The following is a 24,722-nucleotide window of genomic DNA, read 5'->3' as shown; positions in this document are numbered from 1 at the left end:
TATTGAATACTGGCACGTGATAAAGAGTTTAGAAGAATTGCCATGGGGGTGACTTAGTCCTTACTCTGCATTTTCGTGATGGTCTCTTGCAACTCACTATCCCCACCCCCTTGCACATCTGTTTTCTTTTACCGTCCAGGATTTTTCAAACATTCTTTCACTTACTGAGTTGTCAACTACAGGTTATTTTTCTCTGTATATATTTGCATTTCTTATAATTGGAATCTCATTTTTAATGACACTGTTTGCACTTGAATGTTTTTAGTGTTTGCAACACCTCCAATTTAGTTCTATCTGCTGATGATTTAGTGTCTAGTGAGCCAGTTTCTGCCTTAGAATCTAAGTAGGTATTAGTGTGTAGGAGCTGAAGCTATTTTTCTTCTTTCTAGTTAAACTGTTAACTCAAACTCATTTGAGTTAGTTTTAAGATAGTCTTTGTCAACTGTAAATTCCTATTAATTTTAAGATTACTAGAAGCCCCATGGTTCTTTAGTATCATTATTATTATTTTTTAATTTATTTCATTTGTATGTGTATGTGCTTAGCTGCTCAGTCATGTCCAACTCTTTGTGACCCCATGAACGGCACCCTGCCAAGCTCCTCTGTCCTTGGGGATCCTCCAGGCAAGGATACTGGAGTGGATTGCCATGCCCTCCTCTAGGGGATCTTCCCAACCAAGGAATAGAACCCAGGTCTCCCGCATTGCAGGCGGATTCTTTACCATCTGAGCCACCAGGGAAGCCTGGTTCTTTAGTATTATTAAACTAATAATTGTCTAATCAAGTAATATGATGTTTATATAGACCCTGGCTTATAAAAGTAGTATATATTTGTTGGAGAGAAAACTTAAAACCCTATAGATAGCTGCTGTTCACACCTTGGTCTATCATTTTAGACCTTGCTTAGTATTTTTCTTTTTCAATTTTTCTTTTAATATGAGGATTTCTAGCATTCACAAAAGTAGACAAAACAGTATAATGAACTTCCATGCATCAATCACCTAGTTCCAATAAGCTATAATTAGCAGCAGTTCAGTCATTTCTGTCACTCAGTCATGTCCGACTCTTTGCAACCCCATGGACTGCAGCACACCAGCCCTCCCTGTCCATCACCAACTCCCAGAGTTTATTCAAACTCAAGTTCATCGAGTCAGTGATGCCATCCAGCCATCTCATCCTCTGTTGTCCCCTTCTCCTCCTGCCCCCGATCCCTCCCAGCATCAAGGTTTTTTCCAGTGAGTCATCTCTTCGCATCAAGTGGCCAAAGTATTGGAGTTTCAGTTCAGCCTCTGTCCTTCAATGGACACCCAGGACTGTACTGCTTTAGGATGGACTGGTTGGATCTCCTTGCAGTCCAAGGGACTCTCAAGAGTCTTCTCCAACACCACAGTTCAAAAGCATCAATTTTTCAGCACTCAGCTTTCTTCACAGTCCAACTCTCACATCCATACATGACCACTGGAAAAACCATAGCCTTAACTAGACAGACCTTTGTTGGCAAAGTAATGTCTCTGCTTTTTAATATGCTATCTAGATTGATCATAACTTTCCTTCCAAGGAGTAAGCATCTTTTAATTTAATGGCTACAATCACCATCTGCAGTGATTTTGGAGCCCCCCAAAAATAAAGTCAGTCACTGTTTCCACTGTTTTCCCATCTATTTGCCATGAAGTGATGGGACCAGATGCCATGATCTTAGTTTTCTGAATGTTGGGCTTTAAGCCAACTTTTTCACTCTCCTCTTTCACTTTCATCAAGAGGCTTTTTAGTTCCCCTTCACTTTCTGCCATAAGGGTGGTGCCATCTGCATATCTGAGGTTATTGGTATTTCTCCCGGTAATCTTGATTCCAACTTGTGCTTCTTCCAGTCCAGTATTTCTCATGATGTACTCTGCATATAAGTTAAATTAGCATGGTGACAATATGCAGCCTTGACGTACTTGTTTTCTTATTTCAAACCAGTCTTTTGTTCCATGTCCAGTTCTAACTGTTGCTTCCTGCATATAGGTTTCTCAGGAGGCAGGTCAGGTGGTCTGGTATTCCCATCTCTTTCAGAATTGTCCACAGTTTACTATGATCCACACAGTCAAAGGCTTTGGCATAGTCAATAAAGCAGAAATAGATGTTTTTCTGGAACTCTCTTGCTTTTTCGATGATACAGTGGATGTTGGCAATTTGATCTCTGGTTCCTCTGCCTTTTCTAAAACCAGCTTGAACATCTGGAAGTTCACAGTTCATGTATTGCTGAAGCCTGGATTGGAGAATTTTGAGCATTACTTTACTAGTATGTGAGATGAGTGCAATTGTGTGGTAGTTTGAGCATTCTTTGGGATTGCCTTTCTTTGGGATTTGAATGAAAACTGACACTTTTCCAGTCCTGTGGCCACTGCTGAGTTTTCCAAATTTGCTGGCATATTGAGTGCAGCACTTTCACAGCATCATCTTTCAGGATTTGAAATAGCTCATCTGGAATTTCATCACCTCCACTAGCTTTGTTCGTACTGATGCTTTCTAAGGCCAACTTAACTTCACATTCCAGGATGTCTGGCTCTAGGTGAGTGATCACACCATCATGATTATCTGGGTCATGAAGACCTTTTTTGTACAGTTCTGTGTATTCTTGCTACCTCTTCTTAATATCTTCTGCTTCTGTTAGGTCCATACCATTTCTGTCCTTTATCAAACCCATCTTTGCATGAAATGTTCCCTTGGTATCTCTGATTTTCTTGAAGAGATCTCTTGTCTTTCCCATTCTGTTGTTTTCCTCTATTTCTTTGCATTGATCGCTGAGGAAGTCTTTCTTATCTCTCCTGGCTAGTCTTTGGAACACTGCATTCAAATGGGAATATCTTTCCCTTTCTCCTTTGCTTTTCACTTCTCTTCTTTTCACAGCCATTTGTAAGGCCTCCTTAAACAACCATTTTGCCTTTTTGCATTTCTTTTCCATGGGGATGGTCTTGATCACTGTCTCCTGTACAATGTCACGAACCTCCGTCCATAGTTCATCAGGCTCTCCGTCTATCAGATCTAGTCCCTTAAATCTATTTCTCACTTCCACTGTATAGTCATAAGGGAGTTGATTTAGGTCATACCTGAATGGTCTAGTGGTTTTCCCTACTTTCTTCAATTTAAGTCTGAATTTGGCAATAAGGAGTTCATGATCTGAGCCACAGTCAGCTCCTGGTCTTGTTTTTGCTGACTGTATAGAGCTTCTGCATCTTTGGCTGCAAAGAATATAATCTGATTTCAGTGTTGACCATCTGGTGATGTCCATGTGTGGAGTCTTCTCTTGTGTTGTTGGAATAGGGTGTTTGCTATGACCAGTGCGTTCTCTTGGCAAAACTCTATTAGCCTTTGCCCTGCTTCATTCCATACTCCAAGGCCAAATTTGCCTTTTACTCCAGATATTTCTTGACTGTCTACTTTATCTACTTTTGCACTCTAGTTCACTATAATGAAAAGGACATCTTTTTTGGGTATTAGTTCTAAAAGGTCTTGTAGGTCTTCATAGAACTGTTCAACTTCAGCTTCTTCAGCATTACTGGTTGGGGCATAGGCTTGGATTACAGTGATATTGAATGGTTTACCTTGGAAACAAACAGAGATCATTCTGTCATTTTTGAGATTGCATCCAAGTACTGCATTTCGGACTCCTTTTGACCGTGATGGCTACTCCATTTCTTCTAAGGGATTCCTCCCCACAGTAGTAGATGTCATGGTCATCTGAGTTAAATTTACCCATTCCAGTCCATTTTTAGTTCAGTGATTCCTAGAATGTCGACATTCACTGTTGCCATCTCCTGTTTGACTACTTCCAATTTGCCTTGATTCATGGACTTAATATTCCAGGTTCCTGTGCAATATTGCTGTTTACAGCATCGGACCTTGTTTCTATCACCATTCACATCCACGACTGGGTATTGTTTTTGCTTTGGCTCCATCCCTTCATTCTTTCTGGAGTTATTTCTCCCCTGATCTCCAGTAGCATTTTGGGCACCTACTGACCTGGGGAGTTCCTCTTTCAGTATCCTATCATTTTGCCTTTTCATACTGTTCATGGGGTTCTCAAGGCAAGAATACTGAAGTGGTTTGCCATTCCCTTCTCCAGTGGACCACATTCTGTCAGACCTCTCCACCATGACCCGTCTATCTTGGGTGGCCCCACACGGCATGGCTTAGTTTCATTGAGTTAGACAAGGCTGTGGTCCATGTGATCAGATTGGCTAGTTTTCTGTGATTATGGTTTTATTGTGTCTGCCCTCTGATGCCCTCTCGCAACACCTACCATCTTGCTTGGTTTTCTGTTAACTGGACGCGGGGCATCTCTTCATGGCTGCCCCTCCTGACCTTGGACGTGGGTATCTCTTCACGGCTGCTCCAGTGTTTTCCTTTGCTCTTGGCATTTCCAGAAAGTTGGTGGTTTGTGTTTGTTTTATAATTAGCATGCTTACACCTAAAAAAATGAACAAACGTTTCTTTGTATTATTAAGTTTCCAATCTTTGTTCACATTTCCAATTGTGTCTTAACTTTTATCAGCAATTTGTTTGAATCCAGATTTAAAGGACGTCCTCAGTTGCATTTGGTTAATATAGCTTTATGTCTTATATTTAATCTGTAAATTCCTTCCCTAACTTTCTTTGTTTCTTGTGATTTATTGGTTAAAGAAACTGGGTCATTCTGCAGTTTCCCATTGTCTTCTTCACTTTGCAGATTATATCCTGTAGAATAGTTTAGTGTTTTCCTTTGCTCTTGGTATTTCCAGAAAGTTGGTGGTTTGTGTTCGTTTTATTATAAAAATAAAAATATAAAAAATTATTCTGTACATGCTATTTTGTAATATTTTTTACCTTAATAAAATTTGTATGCTCTTCTAATGTCATTAAATGTTTTTCTATATCATTATCCTTAATGCTTGTATGGATTTCAACTCCTTTTAGCCTTTTAGCTTGTTTTCAGTTTTTTCCTGTTATAAACAACACAGCTGTGAACATCTTTTGGCTAAATAATTATTTTTATATTGAGAATGATGATAAAATACCACAGTTCCATAGGAATTTTCAGTTATCATGAGCAAATTTTGTACTTTGAAATGGCATGAAGGTATTCGATGACTTGGATTTCCCTTACTCTTTTAAGGCAAAATGGACATATCAAGTTTTTAACCAAAGGAGATAATAATGCGGTTGATGACCGAGGCCTCTATAAACAAGGACAACATTGGTTAGAGAAAAAAGATGTTGTGGGGAGAGCAAGGGGGTAAGTATAGAGGGGAGATTTATGACACATTGGCTATCTCGTTTGTATTGGCTGATCATACACAATTGAATGTAATGATTTGGTCCTGTTTTGGTCAAATCATCTTGTATCTTTTGAAAACGTACACTTCTTAAAACACATCTGTAACTTCAGGTTTATTGCTCCAGAGGGGAGAATGTGGACTGATGAAAAAGAACAAAATATTAGTGATGAGGATGAATTAGAGTGACAGTTTTAAAAATTCATTTGTTTAATTCATTTATGAAATGTTTTTGTGCACCTCCCATGTACTCTGATGTCTGTTCTGTGCTAAGCTCTGGGGATCCAGAGTGATAGTAATCCTCCTTGTTAAAACTCATGTTTCGTAAGTATTTACTGAGTCAGCAACTGAAAGTGTTCATCTAGATTAATTTCATCACGATAATGTATTCCATACTGTTTTATTTCTAGTTGTGAAATTACTGAGGTCAAATGAAATTTTAAAGTTATATTAAGCCTGTTTATTTCAGATTTTATCAGGAGAACAGATGAGTGGAGGACAGGAATTGTAAGTTATTGGTATGAGGAAATATGGGATTATTACCACCTTCATGTTATTAATAGTATTAACAATAACTCACATTTACTAGGGCTTACTATGTGCCAGAGACTCATCCTAAGTGCTTTCTTGACATGAATTACCTCATTTTAACCTCAGAACAACCCTAATATTTCCATTCTACAGATGAGGAAACACGGACGTTGTGAGGTTGCTTATCTAAGATCACACTGATACTAAAAATGGCTGGCTGACTCCAGAACCCACTGTTTTAACCATCACCCCCAAATTGCTGGTATAACACTTGAGATGGGCAGCACTTGTTCTCACTATTTAGATGCCTGTGGTACTCCCCTCCACTGTCAGGACACCTGCTCCTAACCTAGAACAGACGCGGTGGATTCAGTGGTCCCATGAGCCAACAGTGGGACCGATGAACCGTGTTCTCGTAAAGAAATAAGTTCAAGTTTTTAAGTAAAACTTACAGTAGAAGAGATGTTCAGTTTGGGGCTAAAGACAGTGGGTCAGAAAAAGCACCAAGGTGTTTTGTCTTCAGCAGAGCTGGATTTTGTGTATGCCTCAAGTTCAAGGGAACTTGATTTCCTAGGATGGAGCCAAACATACTTTTGTAATTCAAATCAGATACATCAGGGCTTCAGAGAAGGCACAGTCCCCATTTCCCTCTGTTCCCAAGGTGCTGGTAGTATCATCTTCTTTGAGTCTTTTTGTTTTTCCTTTAATTGCAAATGTACAAATTCTTGTAGAAACACAAGGAAATAACAGACATCAGAAAGCAAAATCCCTTCTCTCCTTTTCACTCCCTCCATAAATATTTAACTTTTTGGTTCATGTTCTTTTAATATTTTATGTATAAAGATGCAGATCTTAATATGTAAGTGTGTATACAGACATAAACACATTTTGTGTATGGGGAAAGAATGGTCATGCTGCTTATAACCTCTTTTTTATCCCCCAATATTACTAGTAGTATCCACAGATCAAAAGACTTATTTCCGTATCATCATTTTAATATCATCAAAGTCGTATGCTACTCCACTATGTGGAAAGACCACATTTTTATTTAGCCAACCTCCTATGTGTTGGATGCCTTCGATTGTTGTCTTTTTTTTAAATTGTGAAGTGTTAATGAGGAACATCCCTTTTACATGTCTCATTGGCCTTGCCCAGTGCTTTTTTCACAGTAAATTTTTAGAAGTGGAGTGACCTGGTGAAACAGCGTATTTTAAGGCTTTTGGCAAGTTTTGCTGTACAGTTTTATTTATACTCCTACTGGTATGACAGTGTCCCTTTATCTAGATCTTGATTGTAAGGTGTTTCATGCTGCTCTGTCTGCTCACCTTGGCCCCATTTGGGGTAAAAAATGCATCATCCCACGAAAAGGGGGAGAAACCAGGCTTTCTTTTTCTCAAGTAGCTTGTCATTCTGAAGATTTTTTTTTTTTAATCCTTAACTGTATACAGTGTCATTTCTAAAGTCTCAATGTTGAAAGTTATAGACCTTTTTCTTGCTTTTAATACAAAAAATGTTATGGTCTGGAACTCTCTGAATTAAGTAACCTTCCCTGAAGTGTAAGCACCTGGGATGTCAGAGGCAGTAGCACAGCCTTAAGTGTGCAAATTCACTTTCTGTTGATCCTGTCACCACTTAACCCTGACGCATAATGGGGCACATCACCTCCTTTTGTGGAAATTGTGTTTATAAAACACTAAACTACATTTCAGAGTCAGACTGTACCCAAACCTTGGAATTATTTTTTTTTTTCTCAAACAGCTGCACACTGAAGCCTAAGGCACTAAATAAAAACAAGTTTAAAACATTTTTTATTGAGCTATAATTCACATATATTGGGATATAAAATTTATCATTTTAAAGTGTACAGTACAGTGGGTCTTATTATATTCAGAAAGTCGTAAAACCGTCACCATTATTTAATTCCAGAACATTTCCACACCCCAAAAAGAAAACTGGGTATTCATTTGCAGTCACTCCTTGTCCCCTTTTCCTTGCAGCCCCTGGCAACCACTCATTTACTTTCTGTCTCTATGGATTGCCTGTTCTGGACATGCTGTATAAACAGAATCTTATAATATATGTTTGTTTGTTTTTAAATATGTGGTCTTTTATGTCTGGCTTCTTCTACCTAGCATAACGTTTTCAAGGTTCATTCATGTTTTAGCATGGAATAAAACAATTTTAGAAAGTGAAACTAATACTGAACCTACTAAGAATAGGGGTGATTCTTTCTAACTTCAGGTAGTTGAAAAACACAAGAGAAGCTGTTAGTCTCAGAAGGGTAGAAAGCAACAGGAGAAAAGGAGAAAGCCTGGCAGAATATCAGGAAATAGAAAAATATTGACAATGGTAAAGAGAATAAAAATAAAGGGAGGAACAGAGTAAGTGAGGTTTATAAACCAGAGTAATCAGAGTTTTAAGCCAGAGTAATCAGGTTTATAGAGGAGGCTTTCAAAATGTACTTTTTACTTAACTTGAAACAGATCATTCTGGGATAGAAATAGTGATCCTTCTTAAGTCAGCTACTAGGGTCCAGACTTCCCAGGCATAGACCTCTCTTGACATCTGACAGATTATTTTCACCCAAAATATCAGCAGATGGTTCTTCTTTCTTCCTCCTGAGGCTCCTTTCATAGCAGCACCTTTGATACCGAGAACTCCTGGGAATACATATTTACCCTATACTCTGCTTCTAGATGTTAACTTGCCACACTGTCTGGTGTTGAAGTTGGCTTTGTGAATGGCATTTTTTTTTTAACTTATTTTAAACTTTCACTTATTATCAACTCTGCTTCAGCAGGGTTTATCTGAGTTCAGTAGGAAAAAAGTGCAAATGATTTGAATTTAAGATGACTGATGATAGCAGCTCTTGTCTGTCCATGGAGGGAATCAGTGGTACAAATAACGAAATTTTCATTTGACTTTGGACTGCCTGTCATATTCTGGCAACCTTATATTTTACTTCTGTTACTCTTAAAGATCAGGTTGCTTCTATTTCACTTATGGTAAGCAACGTAAAATCACCTTTAGGGGAAAAAAATATTTCCACGGATAACCTATATGCAGACTGTGTAATCATTGGTTCTTTGAGCATAGATATCATTGCATGGAGGTGACATTGAAAGTCTCTACCCCTGAGAATGGCTGCTGATTGCTCATCAGGCCAGAACTGGCAGCCTGATCATTGTTTTCATGGAAGTCACAGATGCTTTTATAACTTCTAATCTGCATTTTACTGAAAGGCATTTGCCTTTATATTCTTAAATTAGATGATTTTCTTTCTGAAAGACTGGAAACTGTTGCTTATTTGAGATGTTATAAATGAGACAAAAGAAATAGAGTTGTTGCATTAAAAGGAAAAAATATATGTATTAAAAATATAGAAAACCTTTATCTACCCTTGTAGAGCTTTAGCAAGGCCATTCTGTAGTGACTGTTCAGTTCTTAGAGGTCCCAGGGGTTGAAACTAAAGCATGGTCCCTAAAAGAGGAAGTTACTGTCACTACACACCTGTTCCATACACCTCACTGACTAAAGCTGTGCTTCTTGTACTTAAATGTGCAGAAGTGTCATTTGAGCCCGACCTTCCGGAGGTACGCTGACTCAGTAAACCTGGGAAGATAGAGCATCATAACAAGCTGTTCAAGTGATTCTCACAAGAGAGGTGTAGGTTTTAAGAAACATCAACTTACAGGAATGGGAGTTTGGGGAGGAGGAGAGATGGGTCTGGATAGTACTGCCAGAAGGGAGAAGGATAGGATGGGGGTGGGGACAGGAAACAGGAAGTAAGAGGAGTTCTCAAAAGGAAGTGAAATGCACCCCAGACAAAACTTCTGTTTTTCAAGACTGCCTGAGCCTTTGATGGTGGAGGTGTTATATAGGAGGTCATTTATGTTTGTGCACCTTTGGTGTGTGCAACAGTTGTGAGTGCCCTGAATAAAAATGTCTGAGATACTTTGAAATAGGCGAAGATCAGCCTCCCTTCTCTAGGATGGTATCACCCAGTCCACTCTGGAATCCAACAGGAGCAGAGGAAGAAAAAGAAAGTTGTACATTTCTAACAGCTGTTTCCTCCCACATCTCTCTCTCCCCTGAATTTTTATGTTGAGGAGCCTTTTGTTTTGAGGGGAAAATTGAAGTCCTGGGAGGAGATGAGATTCCCCAGGGAAAGAGAAAAGACAAGGCCAGGACATCCCAGCCTTCAGTCGGTCAGTCTTTGCTGGAAGCCTGCTGTGTGCCGTGTATGTAACATGTTTGGCCTTGAAGATACAGTGGGGAGCAGATTGCCACTGGTTTTGCCCCTGGAGAGCTTAGAGACTAGTAGGGAAGACAGATACTGTCCAGCTCGTTAGGCAACTAATTCTGTAATTAAACTCATGATGAAGATTTCTGAAAAAATATATGAGGTGCTATGAGATTATTTAATATGTGGTTTTTACCTAGTTTGAGGGCACAGACTTTAGGGATGACAGGAAAGCAAGAACTAGTGAAAAATAATAAAACAGGTGTTGCAGCCAAGAGGTAGTAGGTGGAGGTGGAGGAAGAGACTGGTGTATTAATGGAACCCAAGGAAAAAGGTTTCATGGGCAGGTTTCAGGTCATCAAAAGCCAAATGCTGGAGAGATGAAAAGGAAGATGGAAGCTGAGATGGACCTTCTGCAGGCAGTGAAAGTGAAAGTTGCTTCAGTCATGTCCTACTCTTTGCGACCGCATGGACTATACAGTCCATGGAATTCTCCAGGCCAGAATACTGGAGTGAGTAGTTGTATTCTTTCCTTCATCCGGGGATCAAACCCGGGTCTCCCGCGTAGCAGGCAGATTCTTTACCAACTGAGCTACTGGGGGTTTAGACTATTCCAAAACAAGTTTCTGGATGAAGAGAGACCAAGTCAGATTACACATGGTTATAATAAAAGGAGAGAGTGGTGAAATCTTAAGTACTATAATAGAGCTGTTACACTCACTTTTGGGACACTTAACATGAAGTACCTTGTAAAGTTCTGGCTGTGTTTGCCTGGTCTCCCCAGCTAGACTGACAGCTTTCCCAAGGTTATAACAACAAGCCCAGCCCCTGACACTGAATAAGCCTGTGGCATTAGGGTCACCAACTAGAGGTCAGATACCTCAGATTTGGTACTGGTTCTGCCATGTACCTTGGGCATGAGCAACTGTTTCCTCATCTATAAAATGGTGATATCGCTAACTTCCCTATCACATGGGCTGTTGAAAGAGTCTAATAGAACAGTATATACAAGTGGACTTTGTCAGCCGAAAATCAGTATTCAATGGAAGATAGAACTGAGAATATTCCGTAAATGATAATAGCTACTTAGAAAGTTCTGTGATGCTCAATCTCTTTTTTGTTTGTTTAGATTTGTTCCTTATATTGGGATTGTGACGATCCTCATGAATGACTATCCTAAATTTAAGGTAAGATCTGATACTTTGTGTTTCATGAGTTTTGGAAACTATTAAATGGATTACAGTTAAAAGATGAAAGGCCAGTTGGATGATTTAGTGATTTATCATGGTCCCAAAGGCCAGTTAATTAACTGAGGCTTTGTGAACTTTTCCAAGCTTCTCTGACTTGTGCTTCTGTGTTTATTTTCTAGTACGCTGTGCTCTTTTTGCTGGGTTTATTTGTGCTGGTCCATCGTGAGTAAGAAGTCTGCCTTGCTGTTCCTGGAAGATGCTGTACTTTTTGTTACTGGATGTTTGGAGTAGATGCCGATCTGTGGTTGGTGGAATGGAGAACATATGTCGGCGCTTCTTGGTAGCACTGGTTTGCATTAGTTTATGTTTCCACGCCAGAGTACATGTGGGCGGGTGTGTGTGCCCCACCACGTGCACTCGAGGGGACTTTCAGTCACAGATTTTCATATGTTGTCACTGTCACACTTCGCATTTTTGTACATCAGTGAATTTTTTATATTAAAAGGTTGAGCCAAAGCCCCCAGTGTTTGTATTTTGAAGCCAAGCTTCACTTCTAAAGTGCCTACAGAATTCTGTAAATGAAAATACAGCTCTGCCCGAGTTTGAAACTGCCATTCCCCCTTCTAATGGGAATGGTGTATACTGAGGTGGTCATAGTCTTAACTTTTCAAAATTTTAAATAAAAGACTTTGCATATTGAAACCCCTTATCCCTGACTTGTGTTTGTCGGGAAAGCGTTTGAAATTTGCTTTCCTGTGCTGGTTCTTAGCGCCCCTTGGGGAGGTAAAGGCTTTGATGGGAACAGTTCTTCAGCCAAGAAGTTTGTCCTAATGCTGACAATTGGTTTTTGTCTGCTTGTTTTTGTTTTTGTGAAGCAGAAGTAGGATCTCTTAGTCATAAAATTGACTCTTCACGAGGGTGTGGCTCAGATGTGTATTAGCCCCGCTGGTTGCTGAGAGGTTCAGTAACTCTCACTTTCCTGTAGACTTGTAACCTTTTCTGCACTTGAGACCTTCTCAACCCTTTCTACAGGGTGGCAGTGAGTTTTAGCATCTGGGGGAGGCATGAGGAAGGTGCTGGAGGGCAAGTATGCTACTTGTTTTCTTTAGACTCTTAACTTGCCTGAATCTGTTCTCCTAAGTGCCTGGCTTTGCTTTTCTCTAATGCAGACTTACAGAAGGCAAGGTTTAAGGTGATGAAGGCAAAGCCCAGTTGCTTTCTTTTTTTTAATACTGAGACAGTAAAGGAAATAAGGAGTATGTGGTAACTGGTGTGTTTTAAGCACAAAAGACTCTTAATCCTTTCTGTTCTTTCTGTATTAGTGTGAAATCTCAATACTTTGCAAAATAGTGGGCTAAATGAATGGTTTTTATGATTCGTTCAACTGAGGTGGAAATCAGCCCATACTTTAATTCTAATGGAATGAGAACAGGGACATTAATCTTCTGAAACCCTCCCCTGTAGAGATCAGCCATCCTAAATCCATTCTCTAGGCTTTAGCTTTCAAACTTTGCATACAGACTCTTAAAGATATCAACAGAGTATGAAACTTGGCAAATTACTGCTAACAAGAGCTTCTTTGAACCTGTCTTTGAGGCTTACATAGTGTTTCTATTTTCTCATGAGCCAAGGAGAGTGCCGAAATGTCCCCCCACCCCCACCCCACCTCCACGTGTGGTAGAAAAATTGCTGCTTACTCCCTTTTTCCTTCCTGACAACCTAAAGATGGCGGGGTTAACTGCGGAGCCAGTAGTAACTGGCTGTTTTTGTACCAACCTTTCTGAGACTTCTCTGGGGAGAAGTCGTGTGTTCTGCTGGCAAAGGTTGGGATCTCAAAGTTCTTTGTGATCCTAACTCGCCAGAGTGTAAACATGCTTGTACTTGTATCCTCCGTGATCCAGGTTCCTTCTCCTTTTACACTTACTGGGAGGGAAGTGTTTATATTTTCCTCACTTGCTTATTTTCATACCCAGTCTTATAAAATTACTGTTTTTCCTCCTTTACTGGATGCCATAGTTTGAAGCAACAGCTAAATTTCTCTGAAAAGTAATCAGATCATTTAAAAATATTTGACTCACTCTAGTAGCCAAAAATTAAAAAAAAAAAATTATTTGTGGAATGAGGTACCGTGTTCCCAGGTTTTATATTTTAGTGCTAAAATATAAGACTTAAAACTGGGAGATTTTATTAGTAAATGTGGTTGTTTTTGGTCACACCACAAGGAATGTGGGATCCTAGTTCCTTGAACAGGGATCACACCCGTGCCCCATGCGTTGGAAGTGCGGAGTCTTAACCACTGGTCCGCCAGGGAAATCTCAGTAGATGTATTTTTAAAAGCTCTTTGGAAATGTAAGAAATGCCATAGGTGCTTGATTCGTTATTTTAAGGGAAGTATAAGCTCTTTGAGATTTTACAGGGCTAGTGGGAAGTTAGGTGGGTTTAACCATTGTGAGTGAAGAGAATCGAAGAGGAATTGAGAAAACTTCGGATGAGAACATGATAATGGATTATCTGTTGGCTGTGAGTCATCACCTCATCAGTCTCCATGAGTGTCTCAAGTGCCTGTCCTCAGTTCCAGTCCTGTTTCTGCCTGGTCCCGCAGGACTCCTCCAGTCGATCGTCCTGTCTTTAAACTGAAGCTCATGGCAATTCGTGCAAACTTCCCCCTCACATTTCAACTTCTCTTTAAAGGCATATTTGCCTGGATTTGTCATTTTCTCATCATATTTAGTCATTTAAAAGCCAGCATTTATCCATGTCATCCCATTCTCATCGCCATCCCTTGAATCCAGATACATAACTCATGACTGTTGCTTGCATGACTTTACATCCAGTTTTCCTATAACATGCTGGTGTGCCTATTTTAGATAATTTCCACCTGTTAGTTCATTTTCATACCCCTTTAACCTTTAGGAAGTGTCTCTTTTTAGACCACAGATTTTGTATTTACCCTCGTATTTCCTACGTGTGAAGTTCAGACTTTGAATTGTGCTGACATGAAGCAACCTTGTGCTGTACCACCATGTTTTCACTTATTTTATACTCGCATTTCTGCTTATCCGAGTCTCACTTTTTTCACAACGTAATTATTCCTTCTCTGTCAGTCAGTGTTCGCAGCCTTACACTATTTGTGTATCTTGGTGACTGTGGACTCAAGTTCCCCTGTCGGACTGTAAGTTCCTCCAGTGCAGGAGCCCCGTTTTATAGACACTGTGCTCTGTTTTCCCAGTAGCATCCGGCAGCATATACCAAGTGTTTAGTTTAATCATGCATTGGAACCAGAAGCAGTAACTAAGGGTAGCAACACTGTTGTGCTGTTATCCTGGATCGGAGCATATGAATCATTAAAGTGATTTGTATTTGCCTGATATTTAGTGAGTACATTATCTTGGTCTTGCCAAATTTAAATCAAAAAACTTTATCTCTCAACGGTTCTATTTAAAACGACATGTTCCCTTTCTAGAATATTTTATGTTAATCCTGTTTTCTTCATTTTGTTTGTGTGTTCTTGGTCTCTTGCTGTGTTCTCTTTCTCAGTGGGAGAAGTTATTGGCTTTTGTCAGTTTTCTTAGGGAGTCACAGTCTTCTCAAAGAACCTACCCAGGCTTGGAATAAAGGCTCTGTTATCCCTGACTGTATTTCTTGGTCATTTGCATAAGGATGTTACCAAATGCTAATAACCTCTCAGGTGTGGGAGCTCCCCCTGGTTCTGAAGGTACCTTTCTTATGACATTTATCACCCTATTGAGCTTCAGAAATTCTAGCTGGCTGAATGGATTATCCACCTTCCTCAGGATGAGCCTCAGTTTGTGGTTCAGTTGCTAACTTGTGTCCTACTCTTTACAACCCCATGGACTGCAGCACGCCAGGTTTCCCTGTCCTTCACAATCTCCCAGAGTTTACTCAAGCTCAAGTCCATTGAGTCAGTGATGCCATCCAACCATCTCATTATCTCTTATCTCCTTCTCCTCCTGCCTTCAATCTTTCCCAGCATCAGGATCTTTTCCAGTGAGTTGGCCCTTCACATCAGTTGGCCAGAGTACTGGAGCTTCAGCTTCAGCATCAGTCCTTCCAATGAATATTCAGGACTGATTTCCTTTAGGATTGACTGATTTGATCTCCTTGCAGTCCAAGGGACTCTAAGGAGTCTTCTCCAGCACCACAGTTAGAAAGTATCAGTTTTTCGGTGCTTAGCCTTCTTTATGGTCCAGCTCTCACATCCATACATGACTGCAGGAAAAACCATAGCTTTGACTATACGGACCTTTGTCAGCTCCTCAGGCTGTTTCCTGGCCAGGCATGTCTCTGTCCCCATTGTCCCTTATTATAACCTCAAGTAATACCAGAGAAGTTTCTGAAATAAAACAACAAATTTAACCCTTCATGCATATTTATGGTGAATCTGGATATAGAAAGAACTCTGTGTAACCAAAAAGTGTTGGGAATTAGAATATGCAGAGGTTATCAGAAACAGCGAGGACATTGCCTTCTAGGTCCTGTAGCATCCCAGGCCTGCAGGGTTTTTCTGACCTCAGCTCTTAGCAGACCCCAGGTTCTCATAGCCTTGACAATGGTCTCACTGTATAGACATCCAATCTTTGTTTATGCTGGGTCGCCCTTCCTGGAGTGCCTGCTCACTTCTCTGCTTACTAAAAGCTTTCTCATTCAGGAGACATTTATTGAGCATCTACTCTGTGCCAGCTTTGGGGCCAGGCCCTGGGGAGACAAAGATGAGTGAGGCAAGGTCCCTCCTCTGCCAGGAACTCAGTGCCTTAATTGGGGCAATGTATAAACAGATCTTTCCACATAGGATCGTAAGTGCAACCTTAAGAGATGCACAGGGAGGTCAAAGAGGGGTGTTTCTAATTCACCAAGCTTTCAGGTATACAGTGCTTCCTTCTTGGTGCTGTCTCCTCAGTACTTTGTTCACTGTCCTCGGAGTGGTTTGTCTTAGGTGTGTCCAGCTCTCCAACTAGCTCCTTGAAGGCATATAAACAAGACTAGCCTGTAATTCATTCTTGTATATCCCCTAGTGCCTGTCACAGTGTTTTTCACATTTTAGATTTATTTATACCCTCTTTTGTTCCAGAAAGGATTTGGAACAAAGTGGCTCATAAAGATTCTTCCAGTACTATGTGATATGATATAAAACAGTTGAAGAATTTGGGGTTGAAATGAGCATGGGAGGAGGAAAGGATAAAATGGGAGGTGAGGTTAGTAACTACAAGACATGTCAGAAGATCCTGCTGTCTGCTGGAGAAGATCCATTGCTTTGGTTCTCAGCTCCTTAGGGGCTAATGTGAAGAGGGAAAGAATCATATCTATGGTTCATGGAATGGATATAAAGTGGGAATTTTTTAAAAACTTGTAATGACACTCAGAAATCTAGAAACTTCTCTTCTGAGACCTCACTGCAAGGACACTGTGTAGCATTATGCAATAATCTCTATATTAATTAGCCTAATGATTTTCATAGAGCTATTCCTGAGAATGTTAAGGTATACTTTGGCCCCTTCTGCAGAAAGCCACCTCGCAAAAAATCAGCTACCCATCTAATCAGCCAGGAATCTTCCTTCAGTTAGTTTTCCTGTAAAGCAGTTTTCCTTAATCTTTAAAAACTCATGGTCTTTTTTTTTTTTTTTTATCACATCATGTGGCATGCAGGATCTTCCTGATCAGGGATTGAACCTGTACCCCCTGCACTGGAACTGCAGAGTTTTAACCACTAGACCGCCAGGGAAGTCCTTATAAACTCATGGTCTTTTTTTAAGAAACAAAAATTTCATACCTCTTTTCCATTCTGATAAACCTCTTTTCAGGTCTATTATATCCAGCCTCTTATCCTTACCAGCCAAGAACATGTTATCTTGCTTCTTCTTAAGTTTGTACTATAAAAACAGTAGTTACTCATCTCTCATATACAGTTATATTCAAGGCAACTTTCAAATTATAGATCCTTGTTCTGTTAATTTTAGGAGTTTCTGGAATGCCACCTACTCTCCATCAAGAATCATTTCTGTAAAGCCCTTATTTTAACTGGCCGGTTTATTTAGATGGCTAAGCTGGTTCTAACCCAGGTCTTCTGCACTGCAGGCGGATTCTTTACCATTTGAGCCAAATCTGGAACCCTTTCAAGCTGGTTTCCAGCTTTCATTCAAGGAATCGAGTTAAAATAATTTATACTCAGGACTTTGGGCAGGCAAGTAAGGAAATCTGCTCGCATGATGCTTTGCTGAGAGTTGTCAGCTTGACAACTTATTTAAGCAAGAAGAGAGAATGCCATATAGAACATGTTTCTTGGAATTGGTCAACAGTTGAGGTGGGAATGCTAGCATTTGTTTATCAAACAAGTGACGATGTAATAGGCATTTTGCGGACTGTTGTGTCAATACCTTACCCGCTACCGAGGGAGGCTTTTTCCCCTGTAATGGACTTCAGATGTAAGGCAGGCTTTGCTTTTCCTAGGATCCAGCTAATAATAGTGAGTACTCCAAATTGTCCAGTGCTTGGCCAAGTGCTTTTGAATTTATAACATTTTTTTTTTCTCCTTTAGTCCTCAAACTCCATTTTACAAAAGAGAGAAACTGGAGGTGAAGAGATTTGCCCAGGATCTCCAGACCTGTGGGTGGCAGAGCCAGAACTTGAATTCTGGTTATGTTTACCAGCCCACAATGTCATAACCCAGTTATTCTACCTTTATAAACTCTCATGAGATTCATTTATCTGGAATAAGCTCCACAATCACAAGGCCCTTGGGTGTTCTCTTTCATAGAAGCCCTAGGTTGTTCTTCCATGAATTTCCTCTGTAAATTGCCTAGAAATAGTGAGATTCTCAGGTAAACTTCCAAGTATTTAAACCTCTTTGGAGTTAAAAAGAGTATTTATTTCAGTTACTGAAATGCCCCCTGAAGTACCTGTTAGACCCAAATCATCTTATGAACACGGGTCCTGGGGCTCCTCACTTGGTTAGGGTTGTGGTAACTTTCCTGAGCATCTGTGCCATTTAGCTGAGCAGCAGCTGCTTATCTTTCTTAGCCATTCTTGGCATTCTCGTCACTTTCTCATTAGATGTATCTTCTCTATTTTGTTTTTGAATATTGTCTTGAAAAATTGTTGTATTTTGGCAATTTCAGTTCCTGAAATAGTTCCTTTTTAATGGTTAATATTTTGATATTCTAGCTAGTTCCTATGTGTTCCCTCTGACTTTGTGAAATTGTATCAAATATCCCTGACACTTTTTCTTCCTCTCTTAAAGATTATGCATTTCTCCTGATTCTACCGCCCCTTGCCCATTCTGAACCTAAAGAGCAGGACCTGAGACGTCCCAAGATGTTTCTCTTTCTCTCCACACCCCATGCATGTGGGATCTGTGCTCAGAGATTTGCCAGGAGACTAATTTTACACCATCTTATTCTGAGCATCTCTGTTTGTCACCCTTCCTTTTTCTCTAGGCTCATTTATGTCTCATTTAAATTTCTGCTTTTTATTTTCTCTTTGGTCCTCTGTACCTTTCATGTGTTTGAAGTCCACACTCAGGATTTCTCTGTTTGTTTAGCTTCTGTGCAACTAACTTGTGTTTGCTTGAGTTAACTCATCTATAAAATGGACATAGTACTATCCTTTACTGCATCAGAGTAGTGTTGGTGATCAAAGGAGTGTGCATGTAAGTGCTTTGGAAAACAATAACAAAAAAGATTTGGCTGTGAAAAGATGTTATTTGTAATTGATTCTAATTTAATGAAACGTAGCAATCAATGCTATATATGTTCTTTATTTTAAGCAATCTTTGATTAAAAGCATGATGCAGTCTAAATATTTGGTTGGTGTTGGTTATCAGAGGATTTGCCATATATCTTTCACCCCTTATTCATCTTTTGGGTGTCCTTTGAATCTTCTCTGCATTGTCTGAAATCTCAGAGGGTCAGAGTGAGCTCTGAAGAGCTTCCCCTGGCAGTTCCATATGATTCACTGTCCATGTGATGCACTGCCTGTCTTCCGCCAGGGAGAGAGGACTTAGGAACAGGCAGTGTGCAGTTGAGGTCCTCACTTTAAACTCAGCCCAGCACTACTCCCTGAGGGATCTGACGTGGAAGTGCTGTCTTGGGCAAGCCCCCTCTCTGCTGTGCCTAACACTGCACATTGCTGGGATACAGTGGCTTATAGCTGGCTGTGGAGCTGCTGCCCTGCTGCTTTCTCTGGGGTCCTTGGAAGCCCCTCTTTTCCTGTGCTCACCTGACAGATGAAATAATCCCCAGGGGCATCGGGGATCATTCTCGCAGGTGTGGTTGGAGCTGTGAACACAGGCTATGTCAGAGGAGGTTTGCCTAACTATAAATGAACCTGTCAGAGCAGAACCAAGGTGCCAGGGTCACCTGTAGGAGAGAGGTGAAACTCGAGTCAGTCAGTGCCTGCTCCCTCGCCCCCTTGAGACATCCACACCAACCTGCTCTTTAACGGGATGGTACATCGGGAGTGGGTGTGGCTCAGAGAAAGCAGCATCGGTTCCTGGTGACTCGGGGGGCCTGAAGGAGTGCTCTGAACAGACCTGAAGTCTGATTCCAGCGTGACGTCTGGGCAGGTTTCCAGTCCGAGCCTGCTTGCAGCTATAAAATGAGGAGAGGTAAACCTGCCAAATAAGATTCCTTCAAGCATCTAAGTGAGGCAGCACGCAATACCACCTCCTAACTTCTATGACCGAGGACCAGAGAAGGCAGGATGGGTGTGTGATGCAAGCAGAGGGAGGGGGTCTAAAGGGAACGATTATAATGGGAATGTGATGAGAGCTATATCTGTACACTATGGCTTAAGCAGTGACAAGAATACAGAGAGGTGTAAATGCCAGGGTGGGAGATGAGAAGCAGGGAGAGTGGGAAGAAAGCCTGGGCCGGAAACGGAGTGTCCTTGTCTTGCCTGTTATGCTTTCTGGTAGCTCAGCATGACAATCAGCTTCTTGTACACACTTTCCCTTTTAAGATGGTGATCCACAGAGCCTTGCTGAGCTAGACATGGCAAGAGTAATAATAGCAGGTACCATCATTGAGCCAGTCTGGGGAGTAGGTTCTCTGACAGCCACACTGCAGTGTTTCTGAGAAGAGTCCAGAGCCCAGGGGTTGGTTGGTATCCTGTGCCTCTCATTGACTGCTTTTGTACTCTGTCTCTCCAATGAGATGGTCAGCTACGGTGGAAGCAGATGGTTATCTTTTGTCTCCCCTCCTGTCCTTAGCATGGTGCTCTGAATGTTGGTGTTTGGTAAACATTTAAGCAAAAATAAATGTATTATTCTGGAGCACAGCGTCTTCTCCTGTTCATTAAATGTTGCCACTGACCTAAAAGTTCTTTCCAAGACAAGCCTGAACGGCTGGCTCCTTGAGAGGAGAGTGCTGACTTTGAGAGTCCTGTAGGACTGCTGCTTCCTGCCACAAAATAACTGGGCTAAAAAGATGTAAAATTATTAAAAATAGGGCAGCAGGGTTATTCCCATTTGACAGTTGAAGAAGGTGAGGGTCAAAGAGATCACACAGCTTGTATATGGACTCCGGGTCCAGTGCTCCTTTCACTCCCCTGACCCAAAGCTCTGCCTCCTGGCCGACTGAGAAGCCAGGCTCTCACCATTTGAGGTGGGTTGAGGAGGGCTCCCCTTCCATCCTTCTGCACTCCCTTCCGGAGCATGTGGTGTGATTTCGGCTTACCTGGTGAGTGCTGGCTGGGAGAGAGAGGGCATAAAGATAGGTGGGTGAGCAGGTCAGATGCTCCAAGAGGGAGGGGCCGACTGGCAAGCTCCTCTGGCGCCCGGCACTTTGCTGGGCACAGTAACGCCTATGTTACCCAGGAAGGCGGCGTCCTCGCCCCCTTTTCTACCTTGAAGGGCCGAAAGCCGTTGGGAGTGGCGAGGAGGGCCAGGGGAGCCGGCTTTGCCCCCATCAGCTTGAAGCTGGTGGGCTTGGATCCGGACACCCTGAGGAAGCCATGCCCACGTCGGGTCAGGAGTGCGGGCGTGGGGGCGGTGAAGGGGGTCCCCGACCCTGGCCCGGGCCGACTCGAGACTCCGAGAGGGCGGGGCCGGGGCGGCCGCGAGCGCGCCGGGGGCGGGCTCCTCGGGGCGGCTCCGCCCCCAGCGGCGCGGGTTTAAAAGGAGAGAAGGCACGCGCCGGCGATCCGAGCCACAGCCAAGTGCAAGTAAACCGTGGTGTCACCCGCGCCCAGCCATGACCCTGCGGGCGGGGGGCGCTCGGCTGCTCGGCGGCCTCCTGCTCTTCGCTCTGCTCGCGGCCGGCGCCGCCCCGCTCGGCTGGGATCTCCCGGAGCCCCGCAGCCGGGCCAGCAAGATCCGAGTGCACCCGCGGGGCAACCTCTGGGCCACCGGTGAGTCTTCGGGGTTCCGGCAAGCGCTCCCCGTCCCTCCCACCTTCCTTCTCTGGCCTCTCCTCAACATGGACACTAGTGTCCAGGCTAGTGGGGACCCTGGAACTCATCTAGTAAGATGGGGGAACTTGAGACCCAGACCCAGTGACTTGGTTTAAATCATTCACTCAGCCGGTTTAAAGCAGAGCTGAGGCTGGATCCTAGATGTACCTGCCAGTCTGTGCCTCTTCCCTTAGACAAGACTGCACTGAATCTTCCGACCTCTAGTGTGTCTTTGCATCTCCACCTTCCAGACACCTCTTGCCCTCACTTCTTTCTCTGCTGTTTCCCGTCCCTCTTCTAAGCAGACAGCACAACTGGCAGAGTTTCTTCCTGGCCCTTGGAGCCTCCCACCGCCCCTTCCAGCTGTGCCATCCCGTCCACCCACCTCTACCTGCTCCGGAAAAGCTGAGGTGCAGGCTTTGCCCCACTGGGGGTTCTTTGTCGGTTTCCGGTGACCAGGAGGAGAAAGGCTGTGTGTGTATCTTCCTGCCAGGAGAACTGAGACGTGGGAGAGATGGGGACTTGCCCACTGGGATAGCATCCTTGCTCCCTGACTTCCCTGTGCCTTGGCACCTCCTTTCTAGGTCACTTCATGGGCAAGAAGAGCCTGGAGCCCCCCAGCCCATCCCTACTGGAGACAGCTCCTCACACCTCCCTGAGGGACCAGACACCACGGCTGAGTCATCATCTGCTCAGGGTCCTCCTGCAAAAGAAAGCTCTGGGCATGACCCTGAGTGGCCCAGCACCTCACACCCAGGTGAGCCAGGAGAACTCAGCCAGGGCTCCCCCTGGATCCCGCATTGGGCTTAGGGTATCAGTGCCCAGCCAGGGCAGGAGAGGCCCAGGAAAGCCAGGGATTCTAGGCTCTCCCTGTGATCCAGAGCTCAAAGTGGGAGGATTCCAAGAAAGGGAGCTGACCTTCTCAGCAAACCCCGAGGGACAAAAAAATAGGGGAAGATGCTCCTCCTCACCCACTGCCCAGTCTAAAGGTGCAGCCTGGGCTTATCCAGCTTCTTCCAGCAGGACCTTCCCCCCACCCCTCACCCCCTGGTCTATGCAGACTTGCCCCACCCCACCTTCGTTGTGCCCTGTATGTGCTTATTGGGACCCTGGGGCCCACAGAAAGGATGAAAAGAGTGAATCAGCAGCCAGGACCAAGTCTGAACCTTGTTCACTTTGATCAGCGCTCTTCCCAGTTTCTCATCTGCCTCAGAGACCACTGGTAGGGTTTCTCAATCCCAGCACTCCTGCTCTTCTGGGCGGGACAATCCTACGTTGCAGGGGCTGTTCTGCGCATTGTAGGAAGTTTAGCAGCCTCCCTTGTCTTTATCCACTGGCATAGCCTCCCTCTATGCCCACAGTTAAGACAGCTAACAATGCTCCAGACACTGCCAGAGGTCCCCTGGTGAGGGCTCATGGGAGGGAGCCAAAAAAATCGCCCTTGGTTGTAAACCACTGACCTATGGGGTTTGGGCGGGGGGCTTCCGGGTGGTGCTAGTGGTAAAGAACCTGGCTGCCAATGCTGGAGATGTAAGAGAGGCAGGTTCGAAGGTCCCCTGGAGGAGGGCAGGGGACCTGGATGAGGAAGGTCCCCTGGAGGAGGGCCTTCTTGCCTGGAGAATCCCATGGACAGAGGAGCCTGGAGGGTTACAGTCCATGGGGTCCCAGAGAGTCGGATACAACTGACGTGATTGAGCACGCACACACATAGGGTTCAAGGCCCCAGAGCTAGAGCCAAGCCAGCCTTCGTCTCCAGCCTGGCAGAGGGGCAGCTCATCCATTCTCTGCTCCCGGCGCCTCCCCATTCCACACACCCTCCCTGGTACTTTGTTGCTCTGTAAAGAAGGCAGTAAGGTATAGTAGAATGTGGACTCTCGTGACAGCATTCTGGGCTCATAATCCAGCTACTTGGTAGCTGTGGGACCTTAGAAATGTCATTTAGCCTCTCTAAGCCTCATCTTCCTCAACCCTAAAGTGGGAATAATAGTGTCCCTCTTCCCTTAAATGAGACCATTTATGTCACATGCTGAGCGTGATGCCTAATGCATAGAAAACACTTAGTAAACAGAACCTGTTACCAGTCTGTGAGCTCCCTGGCAGCACCGGTGGACTTAACCATGTGTCTCCCACTGTGCGTAGAATATAGTGTATACATTGTGAAAGAGGGGGGGCATTCCCTAGAGAAAGTTCACCCCCAGCCCCAGTCAACCTTGACCCTCCTGATGCACAGAACCACCAGCCTGGTACTCCTCTGGCAGTCCAGTAGTTGAACTCTTTGCTCCCAGTGCAGGGGACATGGGTTTGATCCCTGGTTGGGGAGCTAAGACCTCACATGCCACGTGGCCCCTAAAGACTTCAGGTGTAAGGGCTAGGTACTCAGGCTGGCTGGGTCTGAAGGAAGACGATAGCCCCTCTGGGTCCACTGGTCTTGAAGGCCCGAAACATGAAGACCAACTAGAAAATCTCAGAGGAAGCAGTACCCCCCAGAGCTAGGACTTCAGAAGTGAGGTCTGGAGCAGAGCTGGAGGTCAGGGAGTCAAAACACTGTCTGGCCCAGGGCCGGGCCTGGTGCTTGGACTTTATTTCTAAGATCTCCATTGACTGTCTCTGTGAGGTTGAGAAAACCACTGCCCTGACCCCTCCCAGGCCCTTCAGGGAGAAAGGTACTGGGTGGGGTGGGGAGGCTGCCCCTGCTGACCTCTGTGGGGGCCCTGCACTTAGGAATGGCAGGATGCCCCTATCATTTGCCCCACCCCTGCCCAGGCCAATTCCTCTGTGTGTTCCCCTTCAGCACAGGAGGATGCTGGTGCAAATGCTGCAGAAGTGATGCTATTAATCAGGAAGACACGACGACATGGCTGAGATTGTGCCCACCCAGGGAAGGTGCTGCATGGGACCCATCTGGATGTAAACCATGGGCTTACACCTCTGTCACTCCACTACCGTGATTTCTGGTTGGGCTGTCAGGAATATTGCCAGTGCAGATGCAAATGACGTCCCTGCCGTATTTCTTGCTTCCCTGTTGCAGTCGTGAATAAAACCCTGCTCTTTACGTAAC

At 43.4% G+C, this 24,722-nt stretch overlaps 2 protein-coding genes across 5 annotated transcripts in view; both read left to right on the top strand.

The window, feature by feature from the left end:
• The window catches only part of SEC11A (SEC11 homolog A, signal peptidase complex subunit), a 35,205-nt gene extending 23,243 nt beyond the window's left edge, over positions 1-11,962 (top strand). For 2 of the 3 annotated variants that reach the window (XM_065906224.1, XM_065906225.1), the window contains exons 4-6: positions 5,137-5,256; positions 11,200-11,257; positions 11,440-11,962. In XM_065906224.1, the coding sequence (XP_065762296.1) occupies positions 5,137-5,256; positions 11,200-11,257; positions 11,440-11,490 (229 nt within the window). In that variant the 3' untranslated portion in view covers positions 11,491-11,962. Of the gene's footprint in view, positions 1-5,136; positions 5,257-5,765; positions 5,803-11,199; positions 11,258-11,439 lie in introns of those variants that run through there. The other variant, XM_065906226.1, reaches the window with a different exon arrangement.
• A 9,438-nt stretch (positions 11,963-21,400) lies between these two features.
• On the top strand, positions 21,401-24,721 carry NMB (neuromedin B). Of its 2 annotated transcripts, none has more exons than XM_065906227.1 (3): positions 21,401-21,622; positions 22,249-22,421; positions 24,461-24,721. In XM_065906227.1, the coding sequence occupies exons 1-3, from the start codon at positions 21,466-21,468 to the stop codon at positions 24,524-24,526; spliced, it is 396 nt and encodes a 131-aa protein (XP_065762299.1). In that variant the 5' UTR covers positions 21,401-21,465; the 3' UTR covers positions 24,527-24,721. The 2 variants fall into 2 exon arrangements, with proteins under 2 accessions (XP_065762299.1, XP_065762300.1); XM_065906228.1 differs by having other exon boundaries at positions 21,402-21,622; positions 24,456-24,721.
• Position 24,722: the final 1 nt, after the last annotated feature.

Source organism: Muntiacus reevesi, chromosome 15 (genome assembly GCF_963930625.1).
Source record: "Muntiacus reevesi chromosome 15, mMunRee1.1, whole genome shotgun sequence".
Taxonomy (NCBI): domain Eukaryota; kingdom Metazoa; phylum Chordata; class Mammalia; order Artiodactyla; family Cervidae; genus Muntiacus; species Muntiacus reevesi.
Note: the sequence above shows the minus strand (reverse complement) of the source record. Positions and strands in the feature narration are given on the sequence as shown.